General features: G+C 46.6%; 1 protein-coding gene across 1 annotated transcript in view; it reads left to right on the top strand.

Moving 5' to 3' along the window:
- Window positions 1–18,083, top strand: part of Lama1 (laminin subunit alpha 1) — a 128,318-nt gene that overhangs the window by 20,745 nt on the left and 89,490 nt on the right. The window contains exons 2-3 of the mRNA XM_021186178.3: window positions 687–857; window positions 1,154–1,266. Coding sequence (XP_021041837.1) covers window positions 687–857; window positions 1,154–1,266 — 284 coding nt within the window. The remainder of the gene's footprint in view (window positions 1–686; window positions 858–1,153; window positions 1,267–18,083) is intronic.

Here is an 18,083-nt window from a genome sequence, read left to right as displayed (position 1 = left end):
GGCCATCTTTAGGGAGAAAAGAAAATCACACAAAATTACAGGGAAGACCCTGCAAGTCCCGCCAGAGGCAGCAAGCGGCTGGCTCCTTCTTTGAGGCAGGTGGGCAAATTTCTTTGGACAGTGTGTGAATGTATAACTTGCCTTTAAACACATTGTTTCAACATTTTAGGAGGAAAATTGCAATCAGAAGCTAGAAGGATATGCTGAGAACCTGGATTCTCTAGCTATGGTTAAGGACAATCTCTATAGCAACCAGGTTAAGCTTTGATGCATCTCAGAATGAACTGAAAGCATAAGGATATCCTGCCTCTAACCACTGATCGAGGTTACCCATTAATAATTGTTTTTGTTACTTCAGATAAAATATACCTGTGGTAAAATGCCCACATCTTAGTGTATTCATTCTGTATATTTTCCCATAATCACATGTGCCTAAGAAGTCCAGACATTGAGAAAGATACAGAACATATTTATTCCAGAAAATTCCTTCTTGTGTTCTGGGTTTTCTCACAGATGTGTCCTGTCTCAGAGTTTCACATCAGCGAGACTTTTGCCGCTCATGTGCCCAAACTTGGTGGAAGGCCCCTTCATTCAGCCCGTGGATTTATAGTCTTCTTTGGGTCTGCCTATGAGGTGGACTACACAGCTTGGCTTGGCTGATTTTGCTTTTGGACTTTGGCTTTCAGGCTTGTTCCCTGCCATTCTCAACCTGGCCACCAATGCCCACATCAGCGCCAATGCTACCTGTGGAGAGAAGGGGCCTGAGATGTTCTGCAAACTCGTGGAGCACGTGCCGGGCCGGCCTGTTCGACATGCCCAATGCCGGGTCTGTGATGGTAACAGTACGAATCCTAGAGGTAAGTACAGCTTTCTATTCATAGAGACTCACCTATGAGACACTTTATACAACTTCTCTTTGTGGGTGCTTGGATGGAACTCAGGGCTTTGCACATGCTTAGCATGAGTTCTGTCTTTGAGCTCCACCCCCAGGTCCACCCATAGGGATTCATACTTTCGGAAGCAACTGAAGACTTTGGTTGAAAATCTTCCAACACAGCTCACCACGGCTGATCTTCCTCTGCATTGGGTGGGTTTGGCAGTGTAAGAATGAAAATCCAAAGTTGAGAGCTACCTTTTTGTTTTCTTTTAACAGAGCGCCATCCGATATCACATGCAATTGATGGCACGAACAACTGGTGGCAGAGCCCCAGTATTCAGAATGGGAGAGAGTATCACTGGGTCACTGTCACCCTGGACTTACGGCAGGTAGGTTGGGCCAGGCCCGCTGGAGATGGTCCAAAGCACTCTGATGCATGCCTTGTTTTTGTTTGTTTGTTTGTTTGTTGTTTGTTTGTTTTTGTGTTTTTGAACACATTTGTCCAGGCGTTATGTAGGTGATACATAGTACTGTGGTACCATGTCTTCACCTATATGGTCCTGGTCCAAGCCTAGAGTATGAGGTTATATCTGGTCGGGCCTATGGTATGTGTGTATGGGACTATGGGTAGGGGAGGGACAGGGACAGGTCTTGACAGAAACCTAGGGGTTGTTTGTTGTGTAGGCAGCTGCAACCTGACTAGACTGGAGCTCTGACGTAGGAGCTAGACTAGATCTGACCAGTTGGGGAGGGACAGGTGGACTCACCAGCTTGACCCTCCAGAAAACCATGCAGGAGGACCAGGCTGGGCAGAGAGGTTGGGTATGAAGTCTGGATGCACTTTCTTAGGACTTTGCCCGAGTAACTCCTGCTCGTTTCTTCTTGAATGGCAGTATTTAAGAAGCCCTGGTTTGGGTTCGACCATTTGTAAAACCAGTGAGATTTGACATATGTGCTAGCCTTGCTTTTAAGGAAAAGACAAGTGTCTTGGTCTAGGGTGCCATAGTGAGGGCAGATCTGAAGTTTGCCTGGTAGTGTGCATGTGAATTCTTCTCGCCTTCAGGGTGTGTAGGCACCACCCTTGCAGAAGTGATGTCACCCTCAGTGAGTATTTTGGGTACTCTTAAATCAAAAAAATAAATCACTCTGAGAGAGAATGCACATTTTATGAATCTTGACTATTATGGTTATCAGGATTATTTTAGGTCCTGCTCACTGGGTTGGAAGTGTGTTTCCCATGCTAACATTTCTCAGCAGACCAGAAGGATTTCTGATTTGAGAAATACTCTATTCAAGATCAATATGCATCAGAGAAATGAAAACCCAAAGCACAAGAAGCTACCATCTCACACCCATTAGGATAACTATTCTAAAAGATTTGGAAAGTCCCCAAGTGTGGCAGGGAGTTGAGGAGGAGAGAGATCCTTACACTTGTGGTTGGTGTCTCAATGATGCAGCACCAGGGAAAACCCAGCGGTGGGTCCTTATACATTTAAATGCACAGTCAGAATCTGCTTAGCTCTTCCCCCACTCCAGGTCTATAATCCTAAGAACAGAAAGCAAACCATCACGGTTACAGCAGTGTTGGTCTCAGAAGCCAAAGGGTGGCGACCACTCAGATAGATGTCCATCATCAGGCGATTGGTTTAACGGATGGCGGTGCGGGCACATGGTGCACGCAAACACACACACACACACACACACACACACACACACACACACACGCACACACACACACACACACACCATTTAGCCCTTGAAAGCAGATGAAATTTTAACACTTGAAGTCGTGTGAAGTGGCATAAGACACATGCAGAAGAAATATTGTATAATTTGGAGGTGGGCAATAGACTGCGGTTGCAGGTGCTGAAAGAAAAAAATGGGAGTTAGTTTCTGAAGGGAGTGTCAGATGATGGTAAGAAGGTTTTTGGGTGCAATGATGGTGATTGTGGGAAAAAAACCATGAATTAATCTGGTGGAATCATTTGATTCAATTGGCTGAAACAGCGGTTTGAACGTTACCTATAGTTTATCACAGTTAAACATTCTTCCACACTGTGAAAGGCATGGTGTACTGTATCAGCCAGGATCGTCCAGGACAGCACGTGAGCTGGGCATGGAGAGAGAGGTATATTCAATGCCAGAAATTGGCTCAATGGTATCGGAGAACTGAAGGGGGTGGGGTGGGGCAGAAAGTCTCTTGGGCTGTGATGGAACTGGAGGGACCAGGGGAGGATTGGAACTGTTGGCATCTGGTTGAGGGAGAACCTCCCCACACTGACTCCATGGCACAGTAGGAGGCTCCTCTGGGAAATCCTGGAGAGTTGCAATTGGAGTCAACTATTGTAGCTCTGTCAGTGGTTTATCTGTTGGGCTGAGACCAAGAGGAAAAGCCAGGTGACAGGCGCCATCTGATAGCCTCCCTCTGCAGGGTCCCCAGACTCTTGAAGGAGAAGCCTGGTGTTGTGCAGAGATCTAGTCTCAGCTCCAGGAGTCAGAATCCAGGGGAGACTCTCAGTTGTTAGCAGCTAGACCCACCTACCTCAGCAGGTGACCACTTGCTGTGTCCCTGCATTGATGCAAGTGCAGAGAAGCCGCTGTGGATTCCTTGGAACAGCATCTTGTCATGGTGGTCAGCCAGATTGCAAACCCATTGAAAGGAAAATGGAAACTTTGGAGTCTTCCTGGCCAAATCATGGCTGACTTCTACTACACCTAGGACTAGGTGCCCTTGGATCTCAGCTGGGAGAACTGAGGAACCCTGGAAACAATTTTGTTTAATACGGGTATATTATATTACCTTGCTGTTGATTGGTTTTGGTGTGGCATAGTGGAGATGTACAGAGAGTGGCCCCAAGGCAGTTTTTTTTTTACAGAGTAGAGTGTGATAGCATTAGAAGCAATAGTGTGCCCAACTAACTCCTCACTGCTATAAACCTCAATTTGTTTCTTTATCTGCCCCTTCTCTTTGTGTGTACTTTGTGCATGAGTGTGTGTGTGTGCAGGTGTGTGCACATGCATGTGCACATGTGTGTGAGTCCATCTGGTTCACAGGCATTTGTGTGCACAAGCATGTGGACACTAGAGGCTGATGCCACGTGTCCTCTTTAAATGCTCTCTGCCTTGCCTTGTTGAGTGGTCACTCCCAGAACCTGGTGTTCTCTAATTGGCTCAGCTAGCTGGCCAGTGAGCTATAGGATCGACCTGTCTCTGCCCCCTTACAGTAGGTTATATTTATGCACCAACATGCCTGGCTCATTTCCGTGTGTGCTGGGGACCAGACTCAGCTCCTCAAGTTTGTGTGGCAGGCACTTTATAGACGAAGCCATCTAACCACCCCATCACCCGCCTTTCTCTGATTTTCAGACACCAGCAGGGGAAATGTTAAACAAGACCTTAAAATAACCTAATTAGACGTACTAAGAGGATGCTAAAAACTAAAAAGAACAAAGCAAAATGGAAAAACAATCATGCAAATTTTTAGAAAAACAAACTTCATAAGTCAGTGATAACTTTTCAGATTTGGAGAATAAAACGGGTTCGTTGTAAACAGACAATTCCAGTTAGCGTGAGGAGGCAGAGACACTCGCCATCCCTTCACTTTTTTGATAACACCATAAAAGGGTCCCAGCTTAACATTCCTCCCCTCCCCTCCCCTCCCCTCCCCTCCCCTCCCCTCCCCTCCCCTCCCCTCCCCTCCCCTCCCCTCCCCTCCCCTCCCCTCCCCTCCCCTCCCCCTTTTTTCTTTTCTTTTCTTTTCTTTTCTTTTCTTTTCTTTTCTTTTCTTTTCTTTTCTTTTCTTTTCGCTCTATGCATTTAATAACCCCCCCCCAACAGTGTTCACACTTTTGGCACTTTCTACCTCAGGTGTGTGCTGTGCACACCTCTGCTCTGGGTTGTGTCTCTGAACTCTCATAATCACACTCCAAACCCTGAGTCAGTGAGGGTCAGTCACTGAGGCCTGTGACAGAAGACTAAACTGAACTTAGAGCCTGAGTGCAAGAGTTTGTGCAGCTCCCTCCAGGACAGGACTCCTGCAACTCCAGTGGCTGGAGGCTGTCATTGCATGGCACCCTCAGACCCCACCTTTCTCCAGTAGAGATTCCAGGATGTAGAAAATTGTATCTTGTTCTTGACTTGAACAATATAACTGCAACTCACTATTACAGCTTTTAAAAGCTTTGCCCTTGGTCTTCCATTATAGTTGCCCCTCCTGAGCATAAGAGTTCCTGGGCATGGTTTGGGTTGTTTTGTTAGGGGAACAACGGGAGTTCTCAGTTAAACCGACCAACCTCATCCCCTGACAAAGAGAGAATGAAACGAATACAAACCATCTCTTGAAGCTTAAATTCCAAGTTTCCCGTTTAGTTTTGAGGGTCGCTGTAGAAGGAGTATTTATTTATTGACCAATGGACAGAAATGTACGGGTGTCTGCTGGAGGCTGCTGAGAGATTTCTTCCTCAATGCTGTCCTGTCGTCCGATGTCCGACTGTCCTGTGATGAAGATGTGCTCTCCTTTTTATAAAGGAAAGTGTCACATGTCACAGGATAGAGCAGCTGAGTCACTAGCTTGTCCCCAGGATCTGTAGCTCCACATGGAGAAGCTAGGTTCAATTCCCAAATCTGAGTTCCTTCTACACTGATGGTCTCCCTCACCTGATCTCCAAGCACTGCTGGCCTTCAAGCTATGACATGGGGTGGCCGTCAAGGGTCCTTACTTTTTTTTTCTGACTTTGACGAGCTGAGCTGAGATTCTGGCCCCTCTCTGCTTCTGCTGCTGCCCTGCCATGAGTCCACTGGGATCCTCCACCCTGCAGGTCTGAGATACCAGCGCTCCTGTATTTCTGCAATGGCTGATAGACTTGGGTGCTCTTTACCTCATAGTGTGGAGAATACAAATTGAATTGGTGCTTTTGTGTTTCCTTCAAAAGAATTTTTTAAAGCCTGCTCAAATATTTTCACCAGGAGGGTCGGATCTGTGAGTACAAAAAAAAAAAAAATCCTTTTAAAGATAAAATCTGTTTGGAGAGAAAGGAAATGTTCCCTGTGGCACCAAGCAAGGAGCGAGGGGCGCCTTACTTTTTGTGTAGGTTTAATTAGGAAGTGCCACTTAGTTGTGGGAACAGGATCACAGAAGAACCTTTGTTGTGTGCAAGCCCTTAGACTAGAGTCGCTGGCTTGGGGGGAGTTGTAAAGTCTCATTAGTTTGGATGTCCATTGTGTTTCGTTCCCTCAAATCTCAGATAAATTGACAACAATTAGGTGGTTTTTACTGCTGGTACACACACATACCACAAACACACATACATATGCCACACACACACACACATACTCACTCACATACACCACACACACATATTCCACACCACATACACACTTACATACACACTCACACACACCACACATACATATTCCACACTACATACACACTCACACACACACCACACACACATACATATACATCATACCACACACACATACACCACACAACACATACACACATACCACACACACTCACACACACCACACACATATACACCACATACATACACCACACACACATACCACACACCCCACACACATGCACCACACCACACACAGTCACACACCACACACACCACACACGCACACACCACACATGCACACACACACACACCACACATGCACACACACACACCACACACCACACATGCACACACACACACCACACACTACACATGCACACACACACACACCACACATGCACACACACACACACACCACACATGCACACACACACACACCACACACACCACACACACACACACCACACATGCACACACACACACCACACACCACACATGCACACACACACACCACACACTACACATGCACACACACACACACCACACATGCACACACACACACACACACACACACACACTTTACTAAGTACCCTGAGAAGGTCCATAAGAAAACAAACTGCATTCTTCAGACACCCTGAAAGATTTGTAGATCTTACCTCTAAACTGGGCCTTTATAACAAATGGGCCTTGGCTTTGGGCATTAAAAAGAGATTTCTGCAGGGAGGTGGAAGGCTTATCCTTCAAATGCCGTGTCACAGAAGCCTCGGTTACCACACGCTGCCATAGGACAGGGTGATGCTCTGTGCATGTTCATCCTGACCTGTCCAGTTTTAGATATAATGTTGTTTGTCTGACATCTGTTTGATGGCTTAGAAGTAGCCCTCTCTGCTCCTGCTGCTCCCATGGGGATATCTCTTCTGCTCTATTCTCTTCCAATATCCACACAGCTCAATGTTAGTCCTGTCTACCCTCTTGTTTTATTTCTCACACATGGCGACTCTTCCAGTTACCCAACCATGTGTAAGAAATCGGCCTTGGTAGCTGTGGTGTGCCCGTCAGGGACGATCAGCCTATTATTTGGGGGAGTTTGGCAAACATTCCTGTTCTCTCTTTTGGGTTCTGAGCAGCAGAGCCTTGGACATTTCATCTGTTTCAACGTCAGCTTTTCTGGCTGGGACCTGAGTGGGATTCTGGGGAAGTGAATGAGGATGGTTTGGCAAGAGTCTTTTGCAATATGCTTTTCCCATTCCCAACTGTTTGCCATTGAAATAAAGCAGCCTGTGCATTTGTGGACAGAAATGGAACTCCGCCAAAGGGAGAAAAAAAATCCTTATTTATTTATTTTTTTCGGTTATACTAGGGATAAACAAAGATTGTGATTTCTGACAAAATTTTTGAGACAAGCTTTGCAGTTTGGAATTCATTCCAGCTTTCCCTCCTAACCCCCTTTGGTTCAGGGGGGTCTCACTGTGTAGCCCTGAGTTGAGGTGGATCATGCTGTCTAGAGCAGGCTGGCCTAGCGCTTACAGAGAACTGCCTGCCTCTGCCTCCCTGGTGCTGGGGATGTCGGGTATGCATTAGTAACCTTTGTGCTTGCCGTGGGTCATTACACAGAAATGCCTCACTCTGATATAAAAGTAAAAGCCATGGTAGTGACAGGAGCGTTAAACAAATTATAAGACAAACATTTGGGAGTGCCGGAGAGAGGGCTCAGCAGTTCCCCCCAAACCCATATAAATCCCAGTTAGGCGTGGCAACCTGCCTGCAACTCCAACCTGGGAACACAGAGACAAGTGATTCCCAGAGCAAGCTGTTTAGCAGGAATAGGTACATCAGCGGGCTCTGGGCTTGACTGAGAGACTATGCTTTCAGTCAGTGATTGAGGGAGGACGATAGCAACCCTGGGCCTCGCATTCATAGGCACACACGTGAACACTTACCCACACATTACACAAAAATACTCGAACACAGGCACACACAGCCCACAAACACAAAGGAGGCAGGGAAGGATTCTTTGTCCTAATCACTGGTGGTTTTAACGAGAGCTCCTTCTGAGCCACTCTTCATATTTGTGCCTACTGTGTGCATTCAGTGCGTCACAGACTTGCTGTTCCGCAGGTTCTACAGTCTCAGGATATGGTGACACACAAGACAATTACTGTATCCATACAAAACCCTCGGCAGAGGGAAAAAGTAGGTTTCTCAGCTATACTAACCTATATAGCAATGTCTCCTTTGCCATCGATGTGGAGGAGAGCTGGTCCCTCTGGGTGGTCCCTCCGGGGATTTGTCCTCTGGTGTTGTAGGAGGCGGGTAGCAGTTAACTTCTACTCTGTGGTGATGCAGATGCAAACAGAACATGCCGGAAGGGGCTTATGGGGTCTCACAGAAGGACTCACTGTAGGAAGGAAGGAAGGAAGGAAGGAAGGAAGGAAGGAAGGAAGGAAGGAAGGAAGGAAGGAAGGAAATGAGGAAGGCCTTGCAGGGGACAAGGCAGAAGCTCAGAAAAGGATTGCAGTAGCAAAAGTGCAGCATGTGTGAGCTGAGATAGCACATCCGATTCTAGCAGTTCTCTTATTTTCCTGCCCAGGCAGCCAAGCAGCCGACCCCTGTTCTCCAAGGGATATTGATTTCACCACCAAACTATCTGTCAAGTATCAGGATACCGAGCCCAAGCCCCAGTCCCTTATAGGGTGTATCACATAGGTATTAATGACATCCTCGTGTAGACTTGAGAGCATTACTAGCTCCCATGAGATACCTCACCAGTGCAAATGCTGTGTATCCGCTAAACCATATTGCTAGAGATAAGAAAATGTCCGCACGTGTTCAGATGCCGCCATCAAAGCCTGACCAGAGAACAGCAAGACACTGTTGTAAGATGTCCAGTGGTGTGTGCAGGAGCCAGTGTAGCTCTGTGGCACCGCAGGGATCCTAGCAGTTGGCACCTGCCATCAGCATGGTGACCAGAGTCTTTAAACACCAGAGTGCTGTGCCCAGATGTGGAGGGCCTGCTATTATCAGCTGCAAACAGTGAATCCCACAGACCCCGAGTATATAGTTGGATGACCTTTGACAGACAAAGAGGCACGATGGAGCCATGTACTTATCAACGGTGACTATCCTCGTCATGCCACCCCAGAGCACTGCTGCCCCATCCCAGGCTGTTACCTATTGGCCTCATCCTCTTCCTTCACCAGCCTCTCTGCTTTTTCCCCCCTCCATGAGGTCACATGATGATATATAACTTCCGAGCAATGGGGTCACAACCTGCATCTGGCTTTTTTCCTCTGGGCATCCTGCGCTGGTTTGCTCCTTTTTTCTGAGCATCGTCATGAGCGCACCGACCTTTGTTTATTCTTTCCTGGTCAGAGGTGTTTCCAGTTTCTGTCCATTGTGTAAAAGCTTCTGTGGGCGTTCGAATAAAAGTCTTTTTCTGGGTTTATGTTTTCTGCTTTTGGCGAGGAGTGGGATTTAACCAAAGATAGGAATATGTTTCTCTGCAAGACATATGAGTAAACCTTAGCTCATACGGTGGCTGCAGCAGAGAGTGCGGAATTGTAGCTCTTCTTCTCGAGGTCTGGGTGTCTTACAGCTCAGAACTTAAATACTGCCTCTCATATACAAGGTCTTTGTTGGTTGTGCCAGGATTCGGCAGTTATTGCCTTATCTTTATGAGCATAAGCTAAATTCCTGTAACAGTGTGTAAAGACTAAACAATACTTTATTATATAGGTTCATAATGCTCTATTTAATGAGTTTTCAGTTTGGGGCCACTATAAGTCATACATGAATATTTTCGTGGCTGTGGTGTTGATAACTCTCTTGTTGTAGAGTCTTCAGTACCAAGGATTGGAGCTCAGGGACTTTCATGTGCTACACCGCTAAGCTACCTTCCAGCCTTCAAACGCACTCTTCATTAGTTTAGATTTTGTTTTCCTTCCAAAAAAAAATTTTGTTCATTTTACATGTCCGCGGTGACTGACAGTGTTCCTCACAACTCCTTAGCATCATGATTAAAAGCCCTTGCTCCACCTCCCTCTTCCTTGCTCCTTCCCTCCTCCCTTGTTCTCTCCTTTCTGAATATTAGAGAATTAAGTAATCAATAACTCGGCTTTATCTTATGTCATTATATTGGATCTATATCTGGGCGCGCTGGGTTGAAAACAATGCATCATGCCACAATTCCCTACACTATTCTGTGCAGTGACAGGACAGATGAGAAGCCTAGGAGCAATTGGTTGAACCCTGGGGATGAGTGTGTAGCAGGCAGCACAGGGCAGGGCTATGCTAACCCACCCTGCTGTTCACAGAGATCACCCCACGATTCACTTCACAGAAAGCATCCTCATCGTGCTTGACTGTACTGAGAGAATGGGGCCTCAGTGTAGCCTGCTCCTCAGCCTTGCTAAGGTATGGAAAGGAAGCCTGGGAAACCCTGAGATCAGGGTTTAGAACTGCAAATGATTAGCTGTACAAACCGAGATGTCCTGGGAACGGAACGCTGGGGAGGCCGTGAGATCATTTTCCAGCTTAAGCCACTGACCGTGGTGGCCTTAGCTTCTTAGAGTTCATAGTTACCAGAGCATGTTTATAATCGTTTCTCTTGGTTTATTTATTTTTTAATTAATAGACTCTTCGGTTTCAGATTTATAGAAAGATTGGACAGATCTATAAAGCATCTCCATAGAGCCCTCAGAACCGTGGGTTGGGTCGAATTTGGGCTTTTCATAATTGTTCTTTTAAAGTGGTTGACCTGGTGTATTTTCAATAGTGCTAATGTTTCTTCCCTACAGTGTTGAGGTAAACAAAATTGCCTGTCTTTAGATTTAACTGTCTCTGTCTTCTTCACTTTTCCTTACTGTGGGGGTCAAAGCTAGACACCTTTGTCCCTCCTCTGAGGGTGCCATAGAAGCAGGGTCAGTGACCATCCACCATCAAGTAGGGCTCCACTGAGACCCAGGCTCTTGGGGTCGCCACAACTCAGTTCTAGCCTTCCGTTGGGGTCCCATGCTGGTTATCTGTTGTTCAGGATACAACCTCTGGGAGCAGGTGTTCTCCTGACCCATGGGGCTTTGTGCAGACCATCTGTGGGGCTCTGGGAAGCCCTAGCAGCTCTGGGCTGAGTTTGCTGTTGGTAAAGCGGCTTCACTTGCCAGATCTTAGTCAAAACCTAATTCAACAGTGTCGCAAGAAGGAAAATAGTTCCGACACCCTCTGCATTGTTCTCCTGACTTCCAGCTCCATAGCTTGTTGACTTCTCTAGACTGCCCCGCCCAGAAACACCGCTCCCCAGAAACACTGAGCCCTGCTCAGTCCAATGCATGTCTCCATCTTCTGTGGAAGGCTGCATCTTTACACTCAGTTTCGTCTCTTCATATTTTCTTTATTTTTTAAAAGTTTGTTCTTGTAAAATATACAGAATTAAAGTTTACCACTTTAAACATTTAAAGTGTATGAGTTCATCATGCAGCCATCCTCAAGCCCAAGCCCAAATCCTCTTTATCTTCTTGACTTATCAAACACTAACTACTTCTCTCTCCCAGTCTTGACCATGATAACAGCCACTTTCTCTTTTTTCTTTCAAAATCTATTTTATCTTGATATATGCACACATATGTGTAAAGTGGACATGTATATGCCTGTTGGTCTGGATGCCCATGGAGACCAGAACCATGAGATTTCCCTGGAGCTGTAGTCATTGGTGATTGCCAGCCATGTGCCATGAATCCTGGGAACACCGTTCATGTCCCCCACAAGAGCACGACCTAACCATCTCTCAACACTGGTGACTGTTCTTTCTATGAGTCTGATGACTCCAGGCATCTTATAAATAGGGCAATGCTATTTTTATAATCCCGTGTCTGGGGTATTTCCCTTAATGTAAAGACCTCCAGGATTGCCTGTGTTGCAGATGGTATCAAAATTTATTCCTTTTGAAGACCAGATAACTTTCATTTGTAGATATTTCCAAAATGTCTGATCAGTCATCCATGGATGGACATTTGGATTGTTTCCAGCTTTTGGCTATTCTGGATAATGTTGCTAAAAACATTGGTGAATAAATAACTTTTTAAATGCATCCATTCTCTCCCAGGCACGTACCATATTGGAATTGTTGGACCATATGATAATTCTGTCATGGAATTTTTTTTTTAAAGAACACTACACTATTGTTCACAGTAGCTCACGGTTTTATATTTCTCCCATTCTTTTTTAAATAACCAAAAATATTTCATACATCTTGAGCGCTCTTCATATGTATACGTTATTTTTGATGAGCTTTAAATTTACTAATTTTTCACATCAGTGTCTGGCCATGTGGAGATGCTCTGTGAAGTAAGATGTCTCAAGAACAAAAGGAGAATCTTCACACAGGATTCAGGGGAAGAATTCACGTCCAGAGTGAGATCTCACTTGCACATAAAGGAGCTCTCTGATCACTCCAGTGCAAACCTGTTAATGATTCAGTCAGTGACCAAAGGAAAGAAAACATAGCATTCCCCTTCTTAGGAGTGGTAAATGTGTAACTCCCAGGGCAGTGCTTGTGGAGTCCTTCAGTAGGGATTTTCCCAGCTCCTGTAGATGGTGCCCCCACTGGGCTTGTGAGGTTTAATGGGGGACCATTTGCTTTGGCTGTTTTCATGGTGGTATGTTGGGAGAAAGGTGTGGAGGAGGAGGGAGGCCCTAAGCCTTTCATTGTCACTATGTCTGCCGAGGCCAGCACCAAGTCAACGTGCAGACTAGGGATACCATGCAAAGGATTTGAGTTTTCAGCCTAGATTCCCTGCACAGAGACAGGAAGCAGAGCAGAAGCAAGCGTCCTCCTCGTGTAGGCCAGTAGTCTGGAGTTGGAAAGCTCTCCGTTGCCCTCTGGTTCTTTGCTATCCATGTTTAGAGTTTTCAGGGAGCTGTTGCTGGTGTCTCTGCTCTGCTCTTTTGACCTTCTCAAAGTCGCTATCACCCTCTCTCACAAATCCCAAGCATCAGAGTCCAGTCCCACGATCCTTCATTGCTGCTGGCCCTGTCCTGTTCCACTTTATGATTCCCAGTGGTCTAAGAAAATGGCCACGGCAGTCGTAGCGCACGCCTTTAATCCCAGCACTTGGGAGGCAGAGGCAGGTGGATTTCTGAGTTTGAGGCCAGTCAGGTCTAGGACAGCCAGGGCTACACAGAGAAACTCTATCTCCAAAAACCAAAAAAAGGAGAAAAGGAAAAGGAAAGGGGAAGGGGAAGGGGAAGGGGAAGGGGAAGGGGAAGGGGAAGGGGAAGGGGAAGGGGAAGGGGAAGGGGAAGGGGAAGGGGAAGGGGAAGGGGAAGGGGAAGGGGAAGGGGAAGGGGAAGGGGAAGGGGAAGGGGAAGGGGAAGGGGAAGGGGAAGGGGAAGGGGAAGGGGAAGAGGAGGAAGGGGAAGGGGAAGGGGAAGGGGAAGGGGAAGGGGAAGGGGAAGGGGAAGGGGAAGGGGAAGGGGAAGGGGAAGGGGAAGGGGAAGGGGAAGGGGAAGGGAAAGGGAAAGGGGAAAGGAAAGGAGAGGAAAGAAGAGAAAAGAAAAGAAAATGGCCACCGGTTGCAAGACCCATAAGGTACCATCACCTTCGGGTCTCTCTCTGGCTCTCTAGACTTGGACTGCCTAGACTGCTTGCAGTGTCTGTATTCCATGCTGTTGCCCTGTGTGCTGTCTCCTCTTTGCCTCTTTGGCCTGTTCTCTAGACACTTGTCTTTTATTTTCTAACTCGCGTTTGGATGGAACTTCTCAGACCACCACACCTCTCCAAACTAGATAGAACTCCCCTGCTGCATCCAAATACCCTTCTGGCCTCTCTTTCTCCCTGTGATGCAGGCAGCCTCGTCCACAGACAGTCGACACTCGTTGATGCTGCATTTACAGTACCAACTACACTCCCTCTAACGCAGCAGATACTTAATCTCTGATCGTCAAAGGACACTTAAACGTGAAGTTGTCTGGTGTCTCCTCTTCTCAGTTTCACGTGTTGTAGGATATTTCACTGCCTAGCTCTCCCTCTTACCTGTTTGTGCTCTAGAGAAGACAGTACTCACTGCCCTGGAGCTCCAAGTGCCTGTATTGAAAGGTACAGGCTCTTCTCAGAACATTCAGCCCCAATCACAGGCCAGAGCTGTAGAGGCACCCGTGTCTCCTCAACTGTGAGGTAGGAGGGAATGACACTTCCTGGATAGCATCCACCTGAGCCACAGGCTCTAATTTTGCTTCCCTCGCCCCAAAACATTGAAGCAGACTATATATGTTGCCTCCTGTTTTGACAAGAACAAAATGGGAGCTTCCTTGTCAAGGAAAAGCCAAGTGTACTCTCGAAGGTGAAGACTAGTATAAGTGGAACGGGGCAGATCTGGCTGGGGGTAGGACTGGTACTTCTGTACCAACGGGTCTGGACTGGCCTGTCACTGCATGCCATAACCAGGTACAGCTCGCCCTGAGGGTCCCTCGGCTCTCTTCCCGAGTGTTCAAAGAGAGGAGGAAGGGAAAGAGTCCCACAAAAAACATTTGGTGACAGGAAGGTTCCAGAACACAGAGGCTAGGAATGGAGAGCACCCTTCTTTCCGGTTTTATCTTGTTAGAAAAAATGGTTCAACATTTTTGTTTTGAAATAACAAACACTGCTAGTCACCCTCCAGTTGGAGGTTGGAGAGTGACTCTGGGAGGATGGGGCAGCTTCCTGCTGGGCTCTTTGAAACAGCCTTTCCAGCTGACAGAAAGCAGGTCTTCCTCCAACAGACATGACAGACATCTTTAAAATTCCTTCCCCATCTTCAGATTACTGATTAAAAGCTGACTCTTTACTCTTCGTTGAGCCCTCTTTACTATCTCTGAGCCCTCATACTGGCTCCAGTCTTGGGCATTTATATATCTCAGCATGGATCAAAATTGTATGCTCCCTGATCTTCTGATATGTTCTTTAAAGTATTAGAGTCAGAAACCTGTGTGGTCTGAGTTTATCACCACAGGCAACCAACCCCCTTCCCTCTGGAAAGGCAGACAGAAAAAAAAAGAGTGGGGAGAAGCCATTAGACTTTGACCTGCTCGTCTCACGTGTTAATATCAGTGCTGAAGCGAAAGAAAGGCAAATCCAAACTTCTTTCCTAGTTTCTGCAGATATCCTTAACTGTGTAGGCTGGACTTCAGTGAGACACACAGCCAACCTCCTTCATAGTAGTTACTCCTGGGGGATTTCTCTAGAAGCAGCGTTGCAGGCATGCCTCCCCAGGACCTTACCACGTCCTGGCTTGTGGTTTCTTAAAGCTTTGCCAGGACCTTGAGTGATGGACGAGACATTTCTCAGACAGTTGCTTCTTCATTCTTGAGTAAGATGGGACACCCAAAGGGTGCTTGTAAGTTTCATCATCTGATAGTTTCAGAAGCAACAAAGCTTGCTAAGTACAAACTTGCCCCTTCCTCGGGGATCATCAAGTGATACGATTTATGAAACGCACTATTAACTACTAACCTGGATGCCTTTTGTCTGTGACAAGTTTGACTTTTCTTTTTCTTTCTTTTTCTTTTCCAATTTTTTATTAGATATTTTCTTCATTTACATTTCAAATGCTATCCCAAAAGTCCCCTATACCCTCCCGACAAGTTTGTTTACCCTGAGAATGTCAGAAATAAAGTGTTCCCTGTTCAGTCACTGACAGAAGGGTGGGTAGGTCCTTCCATGGGGAATTCCCAGAGGCTTACACGTGTCATCAGCCCTTGTGGATTCCGAGAGAGCTCAGAGAACATCGGTGGGGATGAACATCAGACCTTGGAAACAAGGTTATCCATACTCCCAGATGTCTGAGTTTCAGACAGGTTGGCTCTGTTTAAGTTAAGATTGAGACCCACGGCAGAACTCCTGTCCCAGTGCTGTGGCAAGGCAGCGTCTGATGTGTGCCTACGATATTATGTGACATTGCTCATGTGCATTCCGGCGATCATTAACGAGTGGAAAGCTGTCATGAAGTGGACTTGAAAATGGCTGGATCAGCTGCTGTTCTGGCAGGACTGGGATGACTCAGAGTCTGACGAAAGTGCCTCCATCAACAGTTTGTGTGCAGCCAGGCTTGTGCTGAGAGAAGAGAGTTTAGTCTCAAGCATGTTTTTTTTTTTTTTTTTTTTTAAATGGGCAGCGGAAGTCTCATGAATTTTGTTTGGATGAAGGCTTAAGAATTTATATGTCAATAGAATCTCTGTTTCTTCATTGTAAGACCTGCTCATCAACTAGAATTGGTGAGTGAGGGCTTTGTCAGTCAGCCGGGGCTGCTGGAACAGATACCACAGGCTGGACAACTTAGAGGAACGGATTCCTCACTGTTCTGTGATCTAGGTTGATGTGTCTTTGGCTTGCAGGTGCCTGTCTTCACATGGTCTTCCCCTAGGTGTGTCTGTTCTAAGTTCTTCATCTGTCATTTATACACATGATGTATGTACAGGTTCATGTGTGTGAATGTAGAGGTCAGAACCTTACTTGCTATTTATCCAGCCTAGTCATCTATGAGTATTTCAATTTGTTTTGTGCATGTGAGTACATGCACACATCTGTATACACTGAGGAGACCAAAGGGTGACCTTAGGTGTCTGTCATTCCCTCAGGAGCCACCACCTTAGTTTTTTCATATGAGATCTTTCATTTTCCTGGGCTCATAGACTAGGCTGGGTTGGCTGGCCAGCAAGCCATAGGTTTTTCACGCACCTCCAACCTCTCCAGAGCCCAAATGACAAGGATATGCCTTGGTACACAGCTTTTAAAATGTGAGACCTAAGAATCAGACTCAATTGCTCATACTTCCAAGGCCACTCGCACTCTGCTGACGGGTCAGTCATCTTAGCCCACCTCACTAGTCTGGAATTCAGTAAACTGGCTAAGTTGCTAGCTAGCTGTCTTGGAGCCTGGAGATCTGCCTGTCTCTACATCAGCCTCCCCGGAGTGAGGCTGTGATTACAGTTCATACCTCCCATCTCATGAACTGCTGTTAATCTAACTTCTGGAGATTGAACTCCAGTCATTGTGCTTGCACGGCAAGCACCTTATGGAGCTATCTCCTGAGTCTCTCAGTTCTTCTCACAGGACACGGGGTCACACTGAGTCAGTCACCTCTTACTTCAAAGGCCTTATCTCCAAACACACTGGAATCCAGAAGTAAGGGGTGAGGGGTGAGGACTTTAACACAGGAAATCTGGGGAGTGTGTAGGTCAGCTCCAGCCGGCTTCAGTGGAGAAAGTTTATACTTAGGCTCTTTGCAGCATCCCTTTCCTCCTTATCTGACTTAGAGCGGGGTCCAGTTTTTGTTTTTTTTCTGGCCCACATTCTGGAGAGCGTGAGAACTATGGAGGCAACAATGGCCAATAAACGAAAGTTGTGTTTAGCATCTACGTAGCGTCCTTTTCCTTTTTATCAGAATTACAGCCCCCATTCCTTTTTTTAGTTCGCTTCCCGGTCTCTGGTTTAGGGACCTTGAGGATGATTGGGAGGTTGTAAGAACATCGGCCTGCTTCCCAATAGAAGGGTTCTTATTCATCTGCTAGTGAGCAGGCCCTGCCTGCAGGCCTAGTCTTTCCCTCCTCCGTCGTCCTTACCTTTGGCCTTGAATCCCACACACAGCTCAGCTGTCTGACAAACGCTGGCCAAGGCCTTGGTAAGGCATGAGAATTTGGTATTGTTGTAAATGCTGCTAGCTGGTAGGAAGAATGGGAAAGACTGGGGTAGAACTTGGTGCTTGTGAGATTCCCCAAGAGGGTTGCAAATCCTTTCTGTGTGCTCATTTGCTCGCTGAAGTACAGGAAACAGCCGTTCTTAGCATCCTTGGGATGCAACTGTGAGCTTCTACATGCTCATTCTAATAACTCGG

This window comes from Mus caroli, unplaced genomic scaffold (genome assembly GCF_978045245.1).
Source record: "Mus caroli unplaced genomic scaffold, Mus_caroli_1 scaffold_18, whole genome shotgun sequence".
NCBI lineage: Eukaryota > Metazoa > Chordata > Mammalia > Rodentia > Muridae > Mus > Mus caroli.
The sequence above is the reverse complement of the archived record's forward strand: the minus strand, read 5'-3'. Positions and strand labels throughout refer to the sequence as shown.